Source organism: Wasmannia auropunctata, unplaced genomic scaffold, assembly GCF_000956235.1.
Source record: "Wasmannia auropunctata unplaced genomic scaffold, wasmannia.A_1.0 LD336071.1, whole genome shotgun sequence".
Taxonomy (NCBI): Eukaryota; Metazoa; Arthropoda; class Insecta; order Hymenoptera; family Formicidae; genus Wasmannia; species Wasmannia auropunctata.
In genome coordinates this window covers 361,080-386,741 of record NW_012026819.1, presented here as the reverse complement: position 1 = coordinate 386,741, position 25,662 = coordinate 361,080, and the positions used below count along the sequence as shown (strand labels likewise).

General features: G+C 41.8%; 1 protein-coding gene across 1 annotated transcript in view; it reads right to left on the bottom strand.

Annotated features, from left to right (window-relative positions):
* The window catches only part of LOC105449966, a 34,477-nt gene extending 15,591 nt beyond the window's left edge, over positions 1–18,886 (bottom strand). The window contains exons 1-5 of the mRNA XM_011689456.1: positions 18,539–18,886; positions 18,168–18,264; positions 17,396–18,012; positions 11,033–11,166; positions 2,091–2,181 (exon numbers count right to left, since the gene is read on the bottom strand). Of these exons, the coding sequence (XP_011687758.1) occupies positions 2,091–2,181; positions 11,033–11,166; positions 17,396–18,012; positions 18,168–18,264; positions 18,539–18,886 (1,287 nt within the window). The remainder of the gene's footprint in view (positions 1–2,090; positions 2,182–11,032; positions 11,167–17,395; positions 18,013–18,167; positions 18,265–18,538) is intronic.
* Positions 18,887–25,662: the final 6,776 nt, after the last annotated feature.

Genomic DNA, 25,662 nt, shown 5'->3' with positions numbered 1-25,662 from the left:
AAAACTTACAATTTTTTTCATAAAATCCCCCTTTTGTTTTTATTACAATCTTAAGTATATATATATTTTAGACATTCTATTAATTAATTTTCCACATTTTTACTTAATGAAATTTTTCTCAAATTTTTACTTAATAATATTTCTCTCCGGACATTTTGGAGACATTGCCGGAGTGCGGAGTACCACGGAAGGTATTCCGTGAACCCATTTTTCTCACCCGTCTATTATCCAGCGAGATTTTTTGATGAAAAAGGTATAAATTTTTTTCCAGGCAACATATCAAACCGTGAGAGATATTTTTATTTTATATTTAAAAAAGATAAAAATGTCGTCAAAAAATAAAAAAAATTATTCAAGAAATATGTTTTTTTACAAACGGTAGTGCGTAAAAAAAAATTTATATAAAATTTTTAAAAGCGATTATAAAGAGTTTAAAGGTAAAATCTCCAATATTTCAATAAAATCGATAAACTTTTGACTAATATGAATAATAAAAATAAGTGTATCTAACAGAAGATATTGCGATTTATTTAAAATAATAAGTTTCAGTTACATTCTTGCACTTTTTACCTGATACTTGAAATATTTCATTGTACCATATACTTTTTTATTATTCCCTCAAGAAGGGAAGTGCAGTAATAAGATAAACTTCCGCAAAAGGGGAAAAGGAGAGTATCTCGTAAATCGTCGCAAAGGCTGAAATCGCGGAATTAGATCGCTCGACCCCGACTATACGAGCGATGTGCGCGAAACGAGACAAAGCTACCGCGAGAATCGGGCACGCTACTTGACGTTTAATAATGGGAAGCGAGCGCAAAATTCGGGTTTTGTAACAATGCACGGGACAATCCTGGGCCGGAGAGAGTGCTCGCGCGCGGTGAAATACAATAAGGGCATGTCGCCGTGAAGGAGGCCGGTATTATTGGATAAGGGGAAACCTTTTACCGGGACTGTCATCGGCGCTGCGGCTTCCACGCAAACCGTAGACCTCGCGACGCACGATTCCCTAACAATAAGTGCTCGATCATCTTATGATCTGCGTATCAACATCGATTATCGTGTCGTCGTCTCGTGCAGCACCACGTTGTGCCACGTTTGATTGACAAAAACGGGCGACAAATCTTGAAGATAAATTCGTTGGGACGTCGTGAATATTTCCTATTCCGTTTCAAAACGCACGTTGAGTGTCCATAAAAATCTGTAGTTCGTTTATTAGATCGTGATATATACGTTTAATTTTACAAGTTAAACGTTATGTGACTTTTACATTTAATTCTCCATTTATAATCCCGGTACTAAAATAAGATTACAAGGCATTTCTCTATTTTTATTTATCTCACGTTCATTTTGCGTAAGAGTTTTTTAAATCATAATTATAAATTGTATAGATATGTGCGTTGTAAGTATTGGACTTATAATATTTTTTTCATTTACAGCCAATAAGCATAAAGTATTTATCTTCTCAAGTTATTTTTCTTGGAAAAGACGTAATAAAAGTCAAAGGAAAACTAATAAAATATTAAAATTGTTATAAAATTTATCTCATTCTCATTCTGCGTAAGAATTTTTTAAATCATAATTATAAATTGTTAGTAATGTGCGTCGTAAGTGTTGGACTCGTAATATTTTCATTTGCAGCCAATATAGGTATAAAGTAGCCGCAAGTTATTTTTCTTGAAAAAGATGGTAATAAAAGCCAAAGGAAGACTAATAAAATATTAAAATTATCATAAAAATAAATATTACTTTATATATTTTATTAAAAAACTAAATATTATTTTTCAATAAAACTACCTCTAATTTATTTATTTTAGATGTAGCATGTTTAACATTAATTTGCGGGGGTGCTTTATATTTATGGCCAAAGCTGTATATAAGATTACAAGGAACATATTAAAAAAATTATTTAGATAAAAATCTTTAAAATGTAGCGAGTTATTTAGGTTGCGTTCGGGCAGCGTATTATCAGCGCTATATAGCGTCATTCTGTTTTACGTCTAACGACCGATAAAGATAAAATGACACAATAGCGCACTCCGCGAAAACGCAGCCGTGACAATCCAGCGAGGATCAGACAAAACCTTACGTACCTCGTAGGACAATGTGAGCGCCGTTTTCTCCTGCTTCAGCTGTTCGGCCCGGTGCTTCTGTTGCAGCAGACTCCGCGACGACTCCTCCATCCTGCAACAACAAATCAGAAAACCGTCAGCGTGAGGAAGCTCGCGGATTTTAATCCACGTTGAAAAGATCCTAATTGAATGAGCCATTGAGACCATTCCCGTAGCCTCCTCGGTAGCTTCCTATTGTGCCGCCGGGAAATTTATTTGCTCTCTTCGTCGACCTCGCCTTGGCCCTGAAGAGCCTCGCTTCCGACGAAAGGGATTTCTATTCTCGTGAGATAAACTCGCAAAAGAAGATCTCTCCTTTTTTTTTCTCACCAGCACTCCCTCCATTCTTGTCTCGCGCTCGCTCTCGTAAGAATTTTTAAAATTATAAATTGCCTTCGGTGCCACGCTATAATTTTTGTCACGGAAGCAATACTGGGCATTATATAAAAATATTGTATAAATAAGAACATATTACAACAAATTTTTCTTTTCAATCGAAACGTCAGACATAATAAACGGTAACGGTAACAAGCAAATGTATATGTATCTATTAACAAAAAGCTATATAAAGTAAAAGAAAACGTTGAGTATGTCACATTCACAGTGACACCGAAGGGCTATATAGATTTGCGCGCCGCACGGGAGTGTTGGATTCATATACAATATTTTTCATTTAAATAAATTCAAATAAATGAAATTAAATCGCGGATTATACATCTCTAAGATACTTAGCCCCTTATTGGTGCCTCAAAGTTTGACAATTATCTCCGAACTCAACTTTTCACCCTCTTAACGATTCTAGACTCGAGTATTAAGTAGATTTAAGTATCCCTGAATGCATTTCACATTCCGCCGGCGCGGCGTTCCTTCATTTTCTCGGGTGTCAAGCCTGACTTCCTTTTTCTCGCATCGCTCACGACGGAGCAAATCGCGAAAGATCGAGATTTTTGTTTGGCGAACTTCCTCGTGCGCGAACGCACCGCGGGGTTAATGATCTGATTAGGGATGCGAGGGCGCGGCCTGAGATATGAAGCCGATTTAAGCTTTTCGAGGGAGGCTTTCGAGCGAGAGCGTTGCCGCAGAGCGCCTGGCAACACCCTCCGTCTTCCCATCGGCGCGGTCTTCCCCCACAACAGGACAGATATCGTTGCTTATGTCCTTGGCGAGGTAACTTTCGAGCCAGTTATGAGTTTCAATTCGATTGTACTCCGTTGACATTTAATAAAGGTAAATTCACGGCTCGCGCGCAGGGAAATTGCGATCGTCTCGCTAATTGGATAACTAAATATACGGCAAAGAATTTAATTTAATATCATATATTTTATGGGAATATCTTGATATATCGTTCAATTTTTTAGTTATTGTAGTAAATAAGAGATATATGTATATATTCCAACAAAGATGATATTTAAACTATATGAACTTCAAAGACTTATTAATGCTTTATATACGTAATAACTTAAATGTGTTAAAAAATGTATAGAAATTGTCATTATACATACATTTCGATCCTTAAAATTTGTAAGATAATGAAATTTCGATTCAGAAAAACGAAAGATTTTGTATTTGTTAAGCTTTCACGCACATTATAATTATTCTTAGATGCTGTTTAAAAACATTTTTATTATAAATTAAACGCATGGGTCTTTTTGACGATATTAAAACATCTACTAGTTGATTTTATCATTAGTTGCAACTGCTATTTTTACGAATAATTATCAGCACCGTTAAATTAAGTTAAATTAAATTGTTGAACATATGGAAATCGGTGGTGTTTCCAATTAATTTAGAAAACCTCTCGGAGCACTTCGGAAGCTTGCTTCGTTGCCGTTTGCTGTTTTACATTTTTAGCTAGGCGAGGAAGTACGAAAAGACCGTGCGAGAGCGCGATCGATCGTCGAAGTAACGCTCGCAATTGCTGCACCCTTAAAACGGGGGTTATAGAGCTCCCCTAAGCACCGCTCCCTCGCTCCCACACTCCCTCCAACTGCCTTTCTACTTCTCTCTGTTTTCGCTCGAAACACATGGCACGAGCAAGCCGGTCCTCATGATTTACAACTGTTGCTCGGCAAATTCGATTACGATGATTCTGGGGTACTGTGCAGCCTCGAGTCGCAACGGGAAAGACGCTCGTTAATGCCGTATAGCCACTCAAGAACGTCTGCGCGCCACGAGCTAATTTTTTTTCTTGAAAAAAAAAACAACATCTCAATCTCTACTACATTATTTATTTTATTTATACATTTAATCATTTACGCGCTCGTCTCTTTCAATGGGATTAAAATTGTTTCTACTTCTCAAAATTTTTCTGTCTCTTAATTTGAATCATTTCTCTCTCTGAATCTAAATCCCGCTTCCTATTTTTACGTCCCAAATATAGGTATCTAGTCGATTGCAATTGTTTCTACAGTTTTCGTTTATTTTGATTAAGTTTATTTAATTTTAATAATAATTAAGATAAATGTTCTGCTCGTTATTATAAAAAATATGTAAAATATGATAACAGGCTAAAAACGGACAAAAAATACAAAATGTTCAATTACATAAAGTATAAATTGAATAACTCTATAGTTTAAATCCATTCAGTTTTTTAATAGGACTACTACAGATGTTAATATGATTCGAGAAGATGTTCTATTTTCGTTAACTTTTACTGTGGAAGTTATGTATAGTACATATTATTCAATGAATAATGACGCGCTTTTAAAGAAAGTATGTTAAATTTTCATTACGAGAAACTGTTTCAAGTTTAGCCATCCAACGTTTAGCTAATTTTCACTGCTGCCAATACGTATATCTAGATCGGGTGCCCGCGACTCGCCGGCTCGCAAAAAGAGACACCGGTTCGAGCCGGCGCGGTCTCTTTAACGTCGAGCCATAACACGTATCTCGTGATAGTAATTACATTAAGACTGATACATTTTAACTACAGAGTCATTAAATTTAAACGCTACTTAATTTCGCATCCTTCTTTTGCTCACTTTTGGCCCATTTTACATTATTCGTTTTTATCTCGCTCTTGTTTACTTTATCTTATTTATTCTGTTTAAATCACAAATACTTATTTCGAGGGGGAAAGCTTTTTTATACATCACGAGATTTACATTTTCTATTATATTTCCGAGGAGGAATCTCCGACGTTAGGGCGAGACGATACCTCCGGCTGTCGCTATTGTAATTGCTATTTACACATGTCGCGTGAGTGGCAGCGGCACGCACGTCTCGACGCGCTCACGCACGCATGCACGCACGCACGCACGCACGCGTGAGCTTTGCAAACTCAGAGCTGGCAGAATAAACAGGCATCGATGTTCAATCGCGCGCGCGCGCGGGCGTTAACGCGATGCGCCCTTTGTGCGCCGAACGTCATTATCATATGGAAATTGTTACATCCGTCGGTTTCGCGCGCGCGTCGCGGGACACGGACCGGATTCCCGCGCGCGCGTTCGTTAACGCCGCGCGCGCGTCACCGTTGCGCCCTCGAAACTTCATCGGTCACGAATCAACATTTTCGTATTCCGTATACGTGTGCACACACGCGGGACACGCCCTGCTGCAAACTACACACCTCCCGTCACACGCAGCGTCATCGACGCCAGATAGAACGGATGCACGAGTTCGGCGGCGAACGATTGTACCGCGGGACGAAGATTAATTTCCGGCGAGCGCGCGCGCGCGCGCGCGCGCGTACGCTTCGAAACGGGGCTCGTTCTCATATCCGTGAAATAACGCGCGTTGGGTTAAACACAATGGCCGCGCGCGTCGATCTCCGCGTGGCTGCATCTTCGCGTCGATCTTCGCGTCTGCGTTCCCACTTTCAGCGAAACGCCGCGTTTACGGATTGTATTACGAGTCTTTCCTCTCCGGGTTTACATCTACTATGCGCGATTGGAATATTATTTCGCTATGTTTTACCCCGTGCATCCACATTGGACGAGTCTCGTCATAAATCGTCGAGTTACGAGTCTGTACATACAAGGCAGAAGCTACGGATATGTAAACTACTAAATTTTGCATCTTACAAATCTGTTTAAACCGCTAGAGATGGCAGCGTCTTATTATTATAAAAAAAAAACAATTTATTTAAATTGATTTTACTCAAAAATAATTTAGTAAGTAAACAATATTGCAACATACATAATATTCTTCAAATATATAATATTTTCTCGATATATATCGACGCATATTTTTTTTGACGGTAAGAAACATTAATTATATTTCAACATTCAATGCTACATACATTTCCATCTTCAATTCTTAAGTGTGTAACTAATCTACACAGATTCCGAATTTATCCCGAATTTATCCTGAATTTCGTTGTAAAGTGAACGTTGGAAATATGCAACACTCGCCCCTCGAGGGTTAATCAATATTTTTAATTATCACTTTAATACTTTAATAGTTTCTGATCAATACACTGTACGTGTGGCTCAATTTTTAATTATTTACTTCTTGCTATTATATATTGCTGAACATACAATTTACTCGACATAGTATTTCGCCGAATACATTATTTATTCCGACAATTTATCGAAGAAATGTCGACTGAATAAGTGCACTTTCAAATCGCTTGCCCGCGTGAGGGAAATACCGAGAAAAATCTGAGAGGCAAAGGGCCGACGTATACATACGTATAGGACGTGCCACGCCACGCGAACACGGTTCTCTCTTACCTTCTATTCCCTTCCTCCTTCGCGACGTACGTACAGCTATTTAGGTTGCATTGTTCCTACGTGTGGTTAATAGGATTCTCTGCCGCGACGCGGAGCGCCCGAAAAGGGGGGCGAAAGGGCTCGGAAAATTCAATTTCGTGTCCGACCGCGTAAAAATAATGCCGCGCTTTCTCGCTCTCTCACGGGGGTCCGCCGCTCGTAAAAAAAGCCGCCTCCAGTACGAGGGCCGCATTTTTAATTCCCCGCGATCGCGAGTAGATTCCACGCGTCTGCCAGGGGTACGCACCACGTGGGAACAAAAGATCACGTTTAATTGAGCGGTCGCTATAGCGCGCGCGTTTCGAGGCACGGAATTTTAAGTATCGTCCCCGGGCCTCCGTTGAGAGCCCCGCGCTCTTATCGAGAAGTGCTTTCGGCGGACTACCGTATAGAGAAAACACTTGGGTCCTGATTTATGTCGGCGATAAGAGCGATAAAAAAAAGGGGAAAAAAATTCATGCGAGGAGTTTGCCGATCCGCGACAATACATTGCGTTCAGCATTTATCGTTGTTTATAATTTTTAGTGAGCGATATATCTCTCTTGTTGATGCTGTGTATAGGCAAACGTTTTCTCGCAATGCACGTTTATCAAGTCAGCAGGACCAAATAAGCTCAAAATCAAACCGAACCTATTCAATTTTTTTTAGTACTCATTTTGTTCTAATTTGTATTACCAATAAAGACTTTTTTTGGATCTCATGCCGTTTTGAAGAAAAACGTAGCGCTGCTAGCTTTATATCAAGCCAGCAGAAAAAAACCACACATAAAAAAAGAAAACAAAAGTAGAAATGCCAAGAATTAAATTTGTACTAATTTGTTCAATCAAAAAAGATTAATATATATATATTGAGATCAATTTCTCATGAAACAAGCTCCAATTAAAGTTAACTCTGATGGCCTCAAGAGTAAAATATCCTTCGCTTCAATAAGAAAATTATTATTGAATTTCGACGTTCAACGTCCACTCCGGATTAAATCGGATGTAAGGATGTGAGGAGTGACGTAAGAGATACAAAAGGGAAACGAGTAGACTGCGTCGCGCCGCGTGCAACGCGTGATTATTCATTCACGGCGACGGCGCGCGGCGGAGAGAACCGTCACGCCGACGTATCCGGCTGGTTATAATGCATCATGTCACGTTGCACGCTGTAAAACAGGGATATCAATTTGCCGTACACGCATCGCTCATGCGTGCGTGGTGCGCCGCGTAACCGGTGGACGGGCCATTTCTCCCCGAGAGCCGCGTGCGTACAGAAGGAATAAGAGTCCATGTACATAGATCACACGAAGAGCCCCCGAAATTCCAGTCATGGTAATCCAACATTTTATTCCACTCACTAATCTTATACGTTTAATCCCGAAATTATGGCGTATACCTACTGCCGCTACATTTCGAGAATTTTTATGTATAGATAACTGATGAGGCAACTCTCTGGCTCGTCGTCAGAGAGACCCAATTTTCGTTGTGTTTCGAAAAAAAAGATTTTGTCAAACCGTTACCGCTCGAAACGATGAAAATGAAAACGTTGCGGCTCTTCATCCTCGGGTAAACATTTTTTAAGTGTTCATCGATCAAATTTTTCGCGACTTTGACATATTCATGAGAGTTCTAGATAGCGCTTCAAAAGTCCTCCCGAAAAGTACATTTCGAATCGATCCTGTTCAAAATGTAAAATTTATATGCCAATTTTTACGAAACAAAAATGTAAAGTTATGCATCTTTTCATAATTCAATTTTTACATTTATAGTTGTTAGAATATTTAACCTCTAAAATATTTTAGAGAGAAAAGTCAAAACTCTCAATTACATTATATCGAAATTAGTGAAGAAGAATTAAGAAATATAGCTCAACTTTTCGCAGGAATCTAACTTTAAAATATGCAATTACATAATAAAATATTAAGCGAGACCACATATGTTTATGCTCTACGATCTAAAATTAATGTGGAATTACGTGCAAATGATTGAAGGAAATTAAAGCACTCATAATTCGAAAACAATATCTCTTCAAATGTAAAAGGTCGTTGATATTGCAGTTCGATCATTCGTACGCAAGTCCGAACGGCTACAGTTGTTTTGCAATATTCTACATCGGAATGGCGATTTCTATCTCGCCAGTCAAGTTGATAAGCCCAGCCCGACGCCGTCGCGACGGTCCGTCAGTTTAATTTCTACAGCGTGTTATTGATCCCCGGGCAAAAGAAAATTCCTCTTTTTTTCTGCTCGCCCGATGGTACCGAGTCAAAGGACTGAGTTTGAAAGGCTTTCCTATCGTTGTACTTGGCGAAGCGAATCGTTTGGTTTTGACAGAAATGTACACGAGGGCCTTCCTTCGTGATCAATGCGCGCCAATCTATCGAATTATTCGGCAAATAATCCGCGTATCTATATATGATCTCGACGATAAAGAAATCCATTTACGTTCGCTAACAACGTTTCTCCAAAAGGATTCGACGGAATCGGATTCGGACGCTTTATCGAGATTAATAAAAGTATTTATTCGAAAAATGTTTCTCTGAACAAAGTTACACAAGATGAGATTCTAATCCATTTATAGCGAATCAATGAAATCATGCGTATCGTAAAATATAATACAATTACGGATCAACTTCGCTTCGGAAAGCAATTTGTAATTCTTTAATCTGTGGTTACCTAATGAATTTCTATTCTTTAAATGTGACGTTCCTAAATCAAAACGTTTGCATAAAATATTAAAATAGCGCATCTAACAAAATAAATAATGATAAAAAAATAGAAACGTTTCTCGATATTCGCGAAACTGTCTCGGAAATACGTAAAGCGGAAGCATATTTTCATATCGTTAATGGAACTTTCAGTACCGAGAAATGTTTCTCATTTAAGAATCTCGTTAATCGACGCTATATCGAGAGCCCCTTTTTCATTCCGGTCGCGCGGCATCACGACGATGTTTCGATATTCGGAATAATAAATCGGGAGCAGGAGAGGGCGATAAAAAAGGGAGACGCAGGGGGAGGAATGGGGGTTGCTATTTAGACGGCTGGATCGCAGTACGTCATGGACGAGAGCCAATATCGAATGATTTACCATTCGATCCGTCGGTTATTGCGTGAGAAACGCGCGCGGTCTCATTATTTATACGTTACTACACGCCGGTACTACTTTTATTATTTATGTATCGCGCGCGGACCGCACGCAGGAAATAAAAGTGCCGTCTGCACGGCCGCGTGCATGAAATAAGCGATTTTCGCGGAGGAGAGCTGAAGAGGAACGCCGAAGAAACGGGAAAAAATCGATTTTCGCGTGCGCACACACACACACACACACACACGACGGCCGCGAATTATTGGCGGAAACTTCGTAAGCCGATTTGCAGTCGCGATCCCCGCTCGCTTTCTGCTTGCCGTTACTCGGGTAAAAAAAAATCGAAGACTACCGAAGAATGAAACTATTCAGACGCGCTTATCTCTTTCCAAGGAAATTCCCATTAAAACTTCCGTTTTAAATGTATTATTGTGCTCCTGGCACAAGATTTCCCCTATTACGTTATCCGAATCTTTTGTATTAAGGTTTATATCATGCATGAAGTTTTAACAAGAAAAGAGTTATGCTATGAATTATGTCTGCATGCTGAAGTGAACATTGAAATTTCAGTCAATTAATCACCAACTCAATGAGTACGTTTAAAGTCTAGGAAAAAACAATTTTGCTGGAATATTTAAGAGTTCAATTACAATAGATCTGAAAATAATTTTGTTGAACCGTCAAAATGATTAAGAATAGATCTGAAAATAATTTTGTTGAACGGTCAAAATGATTAAGAAATTTAATCATGATGAGTAAAACTGCAAAACAAATTAAAATTCAACATTTTAGCAACTTGACCTGTATCGTTACTTTAATAAGTCAAATAAAATTTATTTTCATGATCTGTATCTAGCTAAATTTTTAAATATTTCAGCAAAACTGTTCTTTCGTGTAGAAAAAAATGTTTAGACTAAACTTTGGATGATTCCTAATCCGGTTTTCTGAATGGAAAAAATTTGCTAAAGCATTCTAAGAAGATGTAAAAACACGTAGGAAGAGGGAAAGAGCCGCGGATACCATGACGATTTATCTCGAGGGAAATCAGAGAGAAGTGATTCGCAACTATGTGTTTGACGATGTGTGCTTAACACCGCTCGTCGTATTCTCTTTCGCGAAAACGTTCTGAAGATCTGAGATCTCTCACCTGGCCAGCTCTCTCTGAAGATGATGGACCCTCGAGCGCGCTCTTTCAGCCTCAGCCGTAGCCTCGCGCACCCGAGCCTCGGCGTCCATTCGCTGCCGGCGTTCACGCTCCACATCTCGTTGCGTGGCCTCCCTCTGCAACACAATCCGAACATTGACATTTATTAATGACGAGCTTCCCATCAGCGATAGACTGAAAAAAGGGGTGCGAGGGGAGGAGGGGGCGACAGAGAGAGAAAGAGAGAGAGAGAGAGAGAAAAGAGCGGTAATTAAACCGCGACGGCCACCGGTGGAACGACGGCGATGCAAAATTCAGCGTCGCGCGCCGCCCTCGAAAAATCCGGCGTCGTTGCGACAGTCGTGAATAATGAATCGGCAATAATGACGCCGATACGAGCAATCGGGCGCGCATCGCGGAAAGGTATCGCTGGCGCGAGTGTGATTAATTAATGGCGGATTTAATAAAGTGTTCGCAAGCGGCGGTGGCGGCGGCGGCGGCGGCGGCGTCGCGCGGCGAACACGTCGGTCGCTGTGTTATTCGTTGCTCGACGCTCGTTTCGCCGGAGGGGGCGGGGGACGTTAATTGACTTGTAATTAATCAGTGCGCACTCGTCATAATTTATTCGTGGTAACGTGCGACGAGCGGGCACGATTAATAAATCACCGTCAAATCGTTCGGGCTTTTCATTTACCCGATTTAGGAGAGGCGATCGAAATTATTGGCGAACAATCGGTTGAATTTTTCGCGCGGTGATCGAAACCGAGGAGAGAGGGATGCATTCGAATTTTGCTGTAAAGGTGCTTTTTCACGCTCGACGCTCATTTTTGGCGTCAAAATTACGTGATTATAGTTGGCTTGCACGAAAAGCGGCAACATCAAGTTTAACGTTAATCGTATCATTCGTATCTAAAATGTTCAGAACAACAGTCTTTGACGCTGAAGCTGAGAAAACCCAACTTTTTTTTTACGCTAGCATATCAAAGTCGAAGTCACGTGACTACCAAAAATCCAACATGTTTCTTTACTGCTTAAGTTTTTCTGTGTGTCATGGCCCTAACGCTGAAACAAGCGTCTCATGAATTTGCACCTTAAAATAAACGTTTCACAAATAAAAAAAAATAGAATTCATTCTTTAAGCAAATTTAAATATAACTTCACGTAAATGACATAACTTTCGTTCAAAGATATTGAAATAATAAACGAATAAAGATACACGTGTGCATCTGAATAGTGACGGTTTCGCCGTTTGCAAAATATTTCGGATAATTACCCGAGCGATTTCCGTACTATTTATTTAGGCAAACTAATCGAATGCGCCACTTGCACAACTAACGGACAATCGTTACCCGAATAAATTATTTAAATGGGAAACGGTGATCCGCCGGTGCAATTCTTTCTAGAATAACGCCCAACTCTCGTCCATAGTAAATCTGAACTTGGCGAAATTTACCGACGGCAGCCGGTCCGATCCTCGCTCGGCGGAATCCGATGGTCGCGCGACCGGGAGAAGGGAGAGATGCGCGAGACGACGACCGAAAAAAGCTCGTCGATCTTCGGATCGTCGCGCGTCGGGGCGCGGCGGGCTAGGAATTATTCATGAATTTAAATCGAAGCGGACCGCGCGCGCGGCACATTGATTGCGCCCTTCCGGATCGCGGGCGAGTCCCCGCGGCCGGCCGCTTCTCTCTGCGCCCACTCGCCAAGTGCCATCAATAATTGTGCCGGACCAATGTGCCGAAAGCAGTATTTCACGCGATTTAACCCGCCGGTAACCGCGGCTATCTCGGGACCGGCCGTAAATTGTCGTTTGTCCCGGGTCGGAAAGCCCGGGAAGGACGAAGTTTCGGATGTGTGCGGTGCGAGATAATAATGCTCTTAGATTTGCAACGGTAGCGATCGGCTTTAGAGAAAAAGACCGCCGATCAGATTTATGTAGATTCTTGGTCATGTATTCTTATTAGGAGACTATTGTGTAGATTTTTTGGCAAAGAAAGACAAGATGATTAAAAATTAAATATTAGAATTAAAGTAAACACATTTATAGTACATTCTGACGTGAGAAAAATAATAATAATTTAAAATAAGATTAAAACTCATTTTGGCTAAAGAAATAACGATAGAAATAATTTTAATAAAATTATTATATTATTATTAAATTAAACTCTAATAATTTTAATAAATTATATTTTCCAGAAATTTAATCGACGAAACGTTTAATATTTCTATTTTTTGGAAGACAATTTTTGAATAGACAATTACATCGCAAGAAAATTTGAATGATAAAAATCGTGTTAATATGTATAACGTATATAACGCAATATGTAACATATGACAATCTATAATGGAATATTCATGCGATTTATGATGCACCACAATGTCCACGATGCCTTCGAATGTCCGTAACATCATATGCTCTTGGTGCGTGCACACCTTCGTATCCGCCGATTTTTCTCGGCTCGTCGCGCTTGCAATCAAATTCGTAAAAATTCCGCCAACGTCGATCGGATATCGTCGCGATCAAGCGGAAGTTCGCCGTAGAAAGGAGCCGGATGAAATTCGAGGACGTGCGGGGTCCAAAGAGGGGAGGATATCGAGGAATACAATCTGGTAAAAGCCAGGGCTGACCGCCACTCGCGCGCGAAGGGTTTAAGGAATGGCCGGAGCGGATTTATGGCAGTCTTAAATCCTAACGAACGCCCTTTTCCACCCCTTCGGACGGATCTCCCTGCACCTTGCTTTCCATCGAGAATGTCGTATTTGCGAGGTTACTTCCATTCGGAGAGCGATTTCGGTCGTCCCGAGAAATTCGCGAACATTTTATTATACGCCCGAATCGCGAAGGCAAGCACCTTCCCCGTCGAATTTCGTGAGAAGTCGTCATTTTATGGGACAAGTGCACAAGTGTACTTTCCACTATTCAAAATCGAGGAAGCAGCAACGAGGACACTTCCACATAGAACGATAGAAATAGATAAAAATGATAATATTTCTTTTTCCTCGAGATAAACGTAATGACACGCATTAAAGACTAAACAAATTTCGTAAGAGATTCAAGAGGTGTCCTCATTGCCTGTTAAATTTAAAAAAAATTTATTTGACTCCGTTATAATACTAGATATACCCTTTATTGAAATTTAATTCAAAGATTTTGTAATACGACCTTATTGCTCCACACGGAGAGAATTTTATTTTAAAATTTACCTTGAAAATTATGTTAATCGTAGGACAACATAGTATTTCGACAAATTTTATGTGATTTTCACTATTTTTTCTCATATATACTACAACACATTTATTGTAGTGCACAGTAAAATTTGTCAAAATACTATGTTGATTAATATGATTTTCAGGGTAAATTTTAAAAGGAAATTCTCTCCGTGCACGTGTACGATATCACGTGAGGCAACGAGCTGTCGGTCGCAGAGGTATCGAATCGAGTACCGAACGCGAGAAAACTGATGCGATCTTCAAAGACGCCCCGCGGAGAAAACGTACGCGCGTCCGCCGGATAATCCCCCTGCAGCGAGGGCGCGCACGTGCGCAACCCAGCTTCATTCGGGGCACGTGCGGCGGAGTAGGATGCGCGCGGAGGTCGCCTAATCAACGCGCGCTCTGATGCAGCGCGCCCTGCATCATCGAGACCGGCAAATAATTAATGAGGCGGCGACATCCGAGGACCGTCGGTCGGCGGGGAGAGAGAGAGAGAGAGAGAGAGAGAGAGCGCTCCTTAATAATTCATCGCGAGCAAGAGATCCCGCTGATAAACTCATCGCGATCGAGCGCATCCGCCCGCTCGCTTTCGGGCGAGCACGTGGTGAGCGAGAATATACGTCGGCAGGACGAGGACGACCGCCGGGAGGGTTGCGCTCCTGCGCCGGCGAAGGGGGGGGGAGGAAGAAGGGAGCGTCTTTCGCGCTTCTCCAGCCGGATTGATAGCTAGGTCACGTGCCTGCGATCTCCCGATACGCTCTCCGCGAGCACGACGGAGGAGTCGCGATAAATCTTTCAGGCCGGCCTCGCTTTCGCACCTCCGCGAGAATCGTGCGGCTCGTCTCCGTCGTCTCCCGCGGAGGAGTTACGAGGGAATAACAGAAGGGCGGATCGCGCGAGGCGCGAAGAGGACGGGCGATGTGGTACAATAACACGGAGACATCCTCTTGATTCGCGCGTTCGCGCCGGGGGTAGCTTTTTGGCACAATTGTTGGTCTCGCCGTGGAATTTCCCTGTTTGGCCAGGCCATTAAAAATGTGTTCCGTCGACCGGAGTGCCGTGTGTCTTTCTATTGATTTTGTCGCGCCGAAGGTAAATGAGGCCGCGGATAATGGAAATAAATACTGTCGTGACCACAGGGTATCTCGTGTGTACGAGTTATACAAATTTTGCTTCAGCTAAACCGACGCTTTGTACGATAACGCGATTTTTTTCTTTTTTTTATATCAAAAACGGCAAAGAGATAAAACGCCATAGAAATGGCAGTCGTTCGCGATACATTGTTCTCTTTCGTGAAATACGAAATTCGGAATAAAAAGGCTCGCGTGTTTTCAGGCATCGGGGGTCTCTGCGACGAATAATAAAAAATTGAACGCGATGTAGCGTCGTCGTTGCGACTTAGGGCGACGTATAGATAACCGGCACGTTTTGATTCGAACGGGCGGTGTCACCGCGGCACCGTCACAACGGAACCGCGGCCGTTATCAATGCACGCAGCTGTTATGTGCCGCGTCAGTGCATTATATCCCGCAATATACTGCGCTGCGCGCACTCCGTGTTGCATGTCAATAAAGCGCTTGGAAAAGCTTCGCTCGCTCGATACGCTTTGACACACATACGAATATTTGCTGCCCGGTGCTACTAGGAAAGTTGATGTTGAAGGCATGCGTGAAAGGCCGTTTCTACACATGGTTTCAAAAATAGTTTCGTAATATCGCTCATTTGTTACAACAAAGATTTAAATTCAAAAATAGTTTAGATTCAAAAATAGTTTCGTAATATCGCTCATTTGTTACAACAAACATTTAATTAAAAAATTGTCATTTGTTTAGTTGTTTGCGAGAAAAGAACGAGGACATAACAAATAACATGCACTTTAAAATTTTTATACTTTTATTCCTCTATAATGCATAAAAATTGCATTTCAAAATTAATATAATACAACGTTTTTAATTTTCAAAATAATCATTTTGAAAATTTAAAATCACTTATTTTTTTTGTACTTTGAATTGTGTCGTTGTTGTAAATGAACGATATTAATATTTAAAATTACAGCTCAGAAAATAGTAAAGTTTCTCGATTAGATGCTTGTGAGAAGATTTCGTTGCCTGATAGAAATCTAACAAATTCGATCTTGAGATTATTCAATTTTTCATTTTTAAATATTTAAATATTTATTTTATATCAATTTCTAACGTGAAGAAATTACGATCGTGTTCTTATTTCATGTTGGGTAACGACTATTCGGAATCCGCTTTTGTGCCGCAGCTGCAGCTAAACTGCGGATTTGCGCCCATGCCGATGGCTCGACGAAATCGCAAAGGTCACGAACGCGCGCGGGCGAAAGTACGCGCGAGTGCGTAAATGCTTCATTCATCGGCAGCGAAAGAACGCCGTGAATGGCAGGCTCTCACGAGCGCAGATATCCACGGGCAGATACCTGCGAGCGTTTTTAATGGCCCGTGAATTTTCTCGTTTGCCTTTTTTCTCACCCACGTGTTTATCACAGTGCCGTTCATTCAGTCTATCGGTTTGTTCTCAAGTTGCTATTGTTCCATTCCCACATATATACCATTATCTTACTATCAATGGACAATTGTTTATCATCGCCTTAAATATCGATCGATAATAATTAGAATTATATACAATCATTCTGTAATAATTATATCGCATACGATATATGGATGTCATATTATTATGTATAATCTTTTTAAAGAATCTGTTTAGTGCGTGTATTTTAAATTTTTATAAAATTATTCAGATTAATCACCTTAATTCTCTCAAAAATTCTCTCAAAGACAACACAAAGAGAAGTATCATATATATCATTAACTTAATAAATCAAAACGCCGGAAACATTAAATTGTATTCGGATACCTATGCACATGGATTTTAAAAAAATTTCTCTCGATATGAGATACCTTTAAAAAATAACATTCAATGTATTTTTCTTATAGTATGTATACTTTACTATTTTATAAATCATCACGCAAGTTCGATATTCTTAAAAATATCCGCATTTTCTCTACATGCTTCAAACAAACCACCAGTCTTCCCTCGTGCATTGCATTCACGGCGCACGCATCGACGTGGAGGAGACTCATTTCAAACGCCACGTACGCGTGTCTCGACCCTCCGAAAACTAGAACTCACCCTGCTCTGCTTAGTGAGATTGGCGCCCATCGGCTGGCGATTCCGCGTCGTGACGCCGACGGCGACGTTGCGACCGGGTGGCACGCCGTCGGCCGCGGGACATCCCCCCGGTCTTGAGGGTGCAGAGGGGCCCACCCCTCTCGCGCACCCCGTTTCCCAAGTCGGGTGCACTCGCGCGGCCACCCTGCTGCTGCTGCTGCTACTACTCGCCGGGCCCTCCACCGGTCCCTTTATTATAAGTCGCGGCGAGCCACCCCTGCACGACGATCCTCCACCGTCGACGACACCACCACTACCACCGCCACCACCACCACCACTACCACCAACACTATCACCAACGACGACACTACCACTGCCGACAACACCACTGCACGTACTACTACCACTGCAGCTGCTGCCGTTAGTGTTACGACTATTGCCGTCGCAGCTGCTCTCTCGACCGGCACGACTACTACCATCGACTGCGACGACGACCGCACCACCCTCCCTCGTCTCCGCCACCCCCGCGTCTTCTAGAGTCGGCTCTGGCACCTCGGACGACAGCGCGAACCGATTCAACGATCCTACCCCTTGGATTGATGTTGTCGCAGCTGTTAGCAAATTGTCGCGCAGCTGCCCTTTAATTGTATCTCGCAAACTTCACAATGACACGCTCTCGCGATTAAAAATATTCCCGAGTAACCCTCTCTGTGCTTGCTTAAGCTCGTCTGTTGGTTTATAGGTAATCTGCTTGTCTCCACAAAGCTTCGATTCCATTAAGTTTGTATCAAACTTCCTAAAAGCTTGTTCATCCATTCACTCGAGTTGCTCGTCACGTTTGTCGGAGCTACTCCAGGATCGCGTTCACATCCAGGTCTCTCGAAGCAGTCCTTAGAAGATAACGTACAAAAGATATATCACGAATTTTCGAGGTAGAGGATTCCGCGGGCCCGCATCCCCGCAGGACTTAAGGCAACGCTTCCCGTCGATCGAGCTTCTTCGAGGACGTTAGAAAGAGAAAGAGAGAGACAGAGACACGTTAGGACCACCCGTCACGCAAACACCGTCGAGCGTTCGGTCATCTCCGCGAGTCGAGGAACATGTCCCTGTTCCTAGAAGAGTCTGTCTTCGTCCTTCACGTCCCCGTCAACTTCCGCTTCGCACCTCGCCGCCGGACATGTCCCCCGCGCGCTCGGTCTTCGTCATCCGAATCGCATTCTCGTGTTCGTCGCCGAGTATACCGTGCGACAGCAAGCGATCCACGTCGTTATCGTCGTCGCCGTCGCCGTCGTCGTTGTCTTCGAGAGGGAGCACGAAGAGCCACGTCGCGCCGCGACGCTTTCCGACCGACTGACGTACCCGTACGTCGCCGTCGATTAACCGGCCGCCACCGACGCCGCCGCCGTCGCCGCCGCTGCCGGCCGGTGGTAGTGGTGGTAAGAGACCTCCCTTCCTGCCTTCATCCCCCTCTGACTCACTACTTGCTACCCTCGTGAGCGCGATCTCGCGCATGTGCGCGATACCCGCTCGCTTACACGAGGACTTCCGGCTGCACGTTTGCGCGCTGATTCGCGTTGCCGTCGTGCTGAGACGGACGTGTCCGGCTTGCGAAATTCTTATGCGAGGGACAACGTAAGATACGTGCACGAAACAAAAGTTGGGAAGCGAGATTCTTTTTGCGAATTACAAATTAAAATTTTTAGAAAATAATAATTTAGATAATTAGTTTTTAGATAATAATTTTGAAATTACGCGTGTGCATGTGTTCGTTTTGTAACTTTCATACTCGTTCATCTTCTTTTCAGGAAAAGAATAAAAGTAATATTGCGTATACAAATAATTTAATGTGTTTAAAAAAATTATAATAAAATTTATATTAAAAAATAAGAGTATAAAAATATTATATTATATTTAAAATAAATTTTCATGCGTATAACAACTGTATATACCGCTAAAATTAAAATTGCAGCAGCGTTTCTCTAGCAGACGTCCCGTGCAAACAAATCCGACATTCGCATAACGTTCTCTTCCACTCTCGTCTTTCATTTTTTCACGGAAGTCCCCTCAATTATTCGGCTTCTTCGTCCGGACGACCGTCTTCGGAGCGATCGCTCAAAACGGAATGTCATGCAAATTCCGTGCTTCTACCAAATTGCCCCGGCGGGCATCAACATTCAGACGACATACCGGTAGGTCGACCGGGGGACGACCCTGTATCGATAATACCGCGAGAGAGCAGAGAGTCGAGGCCTCGCGGGGCTCGCCTTTCATCCCGCGTGCCTATACGCACGCGGTTAGTCGATGGCAGTGCTTTCCAATAAACGGGAGAGATCTCGGGGCTTTGTGACTGCCAGAAGATAGATAAGGTATGCCGACGGTGGAAACAGGGATGAAGGATTCTCCTCGATAAGGACCTCTGCCTTACATCCCCGGGATCTCCGTCCCCGCGGCCGCGCATATTAAATTGTTCGCCTCACAATGTGCGACCCGCGCCGGGTCCCCCTTTCATCGACAACGACTTTTCGCGATATTGGCAACCTGTTAATATACTTTGCCGCGGATGATTCGCGGAAAGTCGGAAACGAACGAGAAATGTCGAGTCACGATAGCGAGTCACGATCGCTATTAGCACGGGCGTTTTATATCAATACCGGAGGGGGATTGAACGATCAATGCTGCTCTGGTTTAAAAGCCCATGGGAGGGTGACGTTATGTATTTAAACATGGGACTTTCACTTTCCATCCTCAAACTCCATAAAGTTACGAAGAGGTTTCTCTCTTGTAAAGAATTTTTAAAATATTCTGTAAATACATATACATATATTTTTTATTTTCTTTAAATATATATTTCTTAAAAATTAAATATGTTCACATCGATATTTTCTTAAATATAATAAAATCGATAATCTAAGATATATCATAGAAAATTCTAGCACTGTCGCTATTACTGAAGAAGAAAATCATTGCAATTAATATATATAATCTATTAATATTACAATTATAATTTAACTATAAATATGAAATTATTACTAATATTATGGCAGTAATAAAATATAAAAATATGGAGCTCTTAAATATTATTTTATTGATTTATAGTCACGAAATAATTTTCTCTCAGTATATTATTTTTCCAGTAAAAATAAATACTTTTCGCAATGCTTATTCTCGCAGTGGAAACAGGGAGGTTTCGCATAAAAGCGCGAAAAAATCGATAGCGCTATTCCGGTGACGACCAACCCTTTCGTCGTCGTGGGGCAATCGTCGTTTCCCTAATTAATTAAATCGCACCCCCGTGTGCTGTTCCATGCGAGCTACGGTTACGACCGGTGCCAAAGCAGGCATCGGTTTAAGTTTGGTTGGCTCAATAATTACGACAGGGCCGGCAACGTATAATTACAACACAACGGATATGTTAATGATCGCGCCGGCGTAATTATTTAGCGTACGATCCGGCCTTTGACACTTCAATAATTTGATATTATTTTGCTATTTTGCGAAAATGTGCAACTATGTGTACCTATATAGAAGAATAAAGATCATTATATGAGATTAAAGATAGTTATACATATTATAAGAGAGAAATATATGCCACAAAATTTAAATTTTTTAATCGAATTTTCTGAAACTAAAAAATGACGATTAGAAAATTGTTAAATTTTATTCCTAAATTATGTCTGCAGGAATATTACTATCATCAACACCGTGGTCAGACAATTGAGATCCCGAGGACGACGCGGAACAATAGGAATTAGCACGAATTCAAGCCTTCAATTATGACTTCGTAATCTCGTTTACCTCTACGCGCTCGCCTAATGAATTCATAACTTCGATTGGCCCGTAATATCCTCTACGGTTAATCCGCTTTATGGCGTTTTAAAAGTGATTAGGGTCGGCGCGCCTAAACGCGAGAGCCGATGATATTGGGAGAAGAAGGGGAAAGAGGGAGGAGGAACACCTCTCTCGGAAGTTTCGCATGCCGTGGAAATTCGACGTCTGAAAAAATTCCCTTAAGCTGATTTTACGCGAAACACACCATCGTCCCTCGCCCGCCGCTTCCGCCTGCACGAGCCGACCCCGCGTTGGTGATTTATCCGCGGCGAGATCCGCCTTCGAGGACCGTACTTTCATTTTTAAACGTAATGCGAAAAATATTCGACCGCCGCGGCGCTTTGAAAAAAAAAGGAAGAAAAAAATTCATAGGGCGCATTAAAGGATGCGTGGGCCCGGAATACATAAACATGAGGGGATTATTTCTCTAACGCGCGCGGAAGTGGTGTGCGATACACAAAGGGAGTTTGCGTTAATGCTGACCCGTGGTGATCGATGCATTTCTCTCGCTGAGTGGATCACTCCCGCGAAAAGTAATTTCACCCCATACATTTCTGCGTGCACAAACTCACAATCGGTTTGTTTAATTCCGAAAGTACCTCGTACTCTTTACGTATTCAGAGATATTTGATATTTTTAACAAAAGCTGCGTCGCCTGGTCTTTGTGCGATTTTAACGAACAACAAAGCAACGAAAATTTTCATTCAATTCCCCGTATAATTTCACTTTAGAATCTCGAATGTAATTATATATTTTATGTAGACTGATTTTCAGTATTTTCAGCAATCTGACATTGCGCGTCAAAAGTTTGGAAACACATTGAAAAAATTGACAGTTTTGGGATTATTTACTCAAATATATCCATAACAATGTATTTTGTTTAACAGTAATCCTTCAGATCCAACAACTATTGCATATAAACAAAAACATATTGATGTTTTCAAACTTCTGGATATTTTTACAACCTGGATATTTTTACACGTTGCAATTTTAGTTTCAAACTGAAACTTTCACCTCGCGCTGAAATAAATCTCAGTTTTGAGACGATCAAAAGATATTTTCATCGAAATTGAAAAATGAAACTGGAAGTTAAAAAAGTTTAGCTCGTGCATTAGAGGATCAGGATCTCTCCCCTCTGCCTGCGTTTCTTCGCCTCGATTCGCCTTCCCGGTTGCGAGTGTAGTTGCGTGTTTGTTCACGGACTGCGCTATTTTCGTGGTGCTCTCGAAAGGATGTCTATAGGGGTGGATCTCGCCATCCCCTATTAACTATCCCTTCCTTTTTAAGCACACACATACACACACATTCATATGCGTCGACCATGTCATCTTTGTACATGGACTTGTACATGGCAGACTATATATATGTATACACACGGTGTTCCAAACTTCTCTCTCATACCAAATTTATCTTAAACAAATATAAATATTTGATTTTCACGATTAACTTGCGTGGAAAATTTTTCGACAAATTTAAAGTTGGTTTTTTCTGGTAAATAATTCTAACTTATTTACATATTACTATTTGTTGGAACTTTTTCGATATTCAGTACAAATTTCGGTACATAAATCTCGGAAGTTTCGTGCAAATAAAGAGTCCTCTGTACAGGTTTTTAAATGTTCTGTTAGACAAACAAATTTAATCTAATTTTCTACGAGCCTTTTATTTTCAGTCGTCGGCAAGTAAGATGCTTTGATATTCTAATGAAGGGATCAAAATCGATACGCGAACAACGGTGATTGATCATTAATTATGATCGGAATAATTAATGCCGAGACACCCCGTAGACATGCGACGTACACGGATGTGTGCCTTCACGGCAATTAGCATGCATCCAACAGAGCTTAGGGATCGCCGATGGGGGTGTCCGAATAATCCTGCGTGATCTACGCGCGTTTCCGATACCCATATGCAGTGTGCTTATGGTACGTCCTGCCACAAACCCCTCGAATACAAGCCTCCCCTGTATACAAGCGGTGGGCACTCGCATTATAGCGCTCGCGGGAGAGAAAAGCGGACGGGCCCTTTGAATAATTTGCCTCTCCCGCGAGGTCTACGCAGCGATGGGAACTGGACACGAGTGACTTTATTTGTTTCCTGGAAAAATCGACAACCCGCATCGACCGTTTAATCTACTACTCCGCATTTGCGAGGATTTATTGTCGATTCGAAAAATCGCGATGCGTCGGCGAAAAATGCAACGGCATTGCATAGTGATTTCTAATTAAATCGAAAATTCGGGAGAAAAATAAAATTCTATAAATAACATTTAATTGAAAGAAAGTCATTACGAAGAAGCGTTACTTAATAAAGAAACCTTATCGCAATAAATTAAATAGTAAATTAAATTTGTCGACATTAACCTATCTTCAATTTGTTGATTTATTCGCACTAAATTTTTGATATTTTCTTAACTTAAAAATTTTAATCAACTTTCACAACAGCACATTTGTGCGAAACTCAAACTTGAAGAAGCAGAGATTTGCCTGCTGGAAATGAATGCTTCAGCAATATCATTCCGCGACGGTCTGGCAAAGCCGCACGAGGCTGGCAAGCACTCGCGACGATACGCGGGTTTCCGTGTCAAATATCAAGCGCGTCGCGTCGCGGTATGTATCTCGATGTCAAAGCGAGACGTCGTGCTTTCACGTCTCGCAACGGAACACGACGGAGCAAAGATACGGAGTCTGGCAGGAGAAGAACGACGAAGGGGTGGCGAAGGTGGTGCTGTGGTGAAAGAGGAGGAGGAGAAGAAAGAGGAGAAAGAGAGGCGGAGTCTTGATTTAATATTCCGCATGAAGGATTCTTCGTCGAGAGCTTTTACACGCTCGACGCGAGCTTTTCAGCGTCTACCAGAATATGAACAAGAAACGGCACGTGATGATAACGCTCAAGAGCTTTAGAGTTACGTTTCCCGCATTGTATTTGGTCGAAGCGCGAGGGAGGAGAAAACGCGGGGGGTAGTTTTGACAAACTTGACGAGCGACTTGGCTACTTGGGTCCATCGACTCGATGTTAAGTATAAGTGTTCCTAATATTTGATATTTATTTTCGCTTATTAAGATAATTATCGTCATTATTTTAATCTGAAAGAATTAAAAATTGTACTGAGAGAAAAGTCTTTGGTATTGTGATTATAATTGGTAAAATAATTACGGTTAAAAACTCCATTTTTATACTGCTGTTATGTTAACAATAACAATTACATTTATAATTCTACAAAACAAATATGTCTGTAATTTGCACTATAATTAAATTATGTAATTGCAATCATTTCTCTCTCTCTCTCTCTCTCTCTCTCTCTCTCTCTCTGTCTACGTTTTAAAAGCCATATTGCTCATCGACTTTTACGTTTCCAGGCAAAGATACTTTTGTAAAATTCAGATGTAAACCACGCGAATGTCAGACCTTGCTATTCTCATTCCTCCTCTTCGTCTCAAATAATAATGTTCACGTCACGTTCGCGTCGGCCCCCAACAAGGTAAAGCACAATCGCGATCTCTGTCCGCCGTTCAGATTTTATCGGGTCGGCCGACACCTGCTGCGGAAGAGTAATGGCCAATCGTGAATAACGGGTATCCGTGTCCTTCGTATTGGGTCAGTGAGACCAGCGGCGAAGCCCTTTCGTCCTTTGTCCCGAGGAACCCTCCCCCGGCTAATTCGCCGGACGGAAACGGCGCGCATTTTTGCGCGCGTGCGTTTCCCCATTAATTAAGGGGATCGCGCGCGGGAAGTGCGCCCTCCGCGATAAAAACCCTTCCACCCGCGCAGCGTATAAAGCCCCCGTGGGAGGGGTGACGACGATGTGGACGACGGGATGCGGCCCGGGAGATAGCCGGAATATCTGTGTGGGGGCCGAGCGGTGGCGGCGATATCGCGCGGCTCGGCTCCAAATCTCGAGGTATATACGCGCGTCATTATGACAATCCGGACATTACAAGGGGGGGAAGGAAGGGAGGGGGGGTGGCCAGGCAAGCAGGCAAAAGCGGGATGGGCAGTTATCCCCCGGAATTCCGCGATTCGACGGCGCATTAGAATTGCCTCAATTATAATCAACGCTACTTGCTACCTGGGATCACAGCGATACGAATGTCGGGACGCGTCGCGCAATGTGTACCTCGTAATTACGTTATTATTACTATATAGTCGGTTTAATCTCGTGTTTCTCTGTGAAAATAAAAATACAGTATATAAGATATAGTAATATATAATATTAATTAATGTAATATTAACCCTTCCTCTAACAAACGTAATTTAATATATTCAAGGGAATTAATGGAAGATTACATATTATTTAAATAGAGAATTATAATGGATAGACTTAAAAAAAAACAAAGGCAGTTTTAAATATCTATAAATACTTCCATTAAATTCTGAAGGGTTAAAAATGAATAATGCCATCGGATTATTAATATAAATAAAAAAGGCATACACATCACCTAAAAGATACATAATTTCAT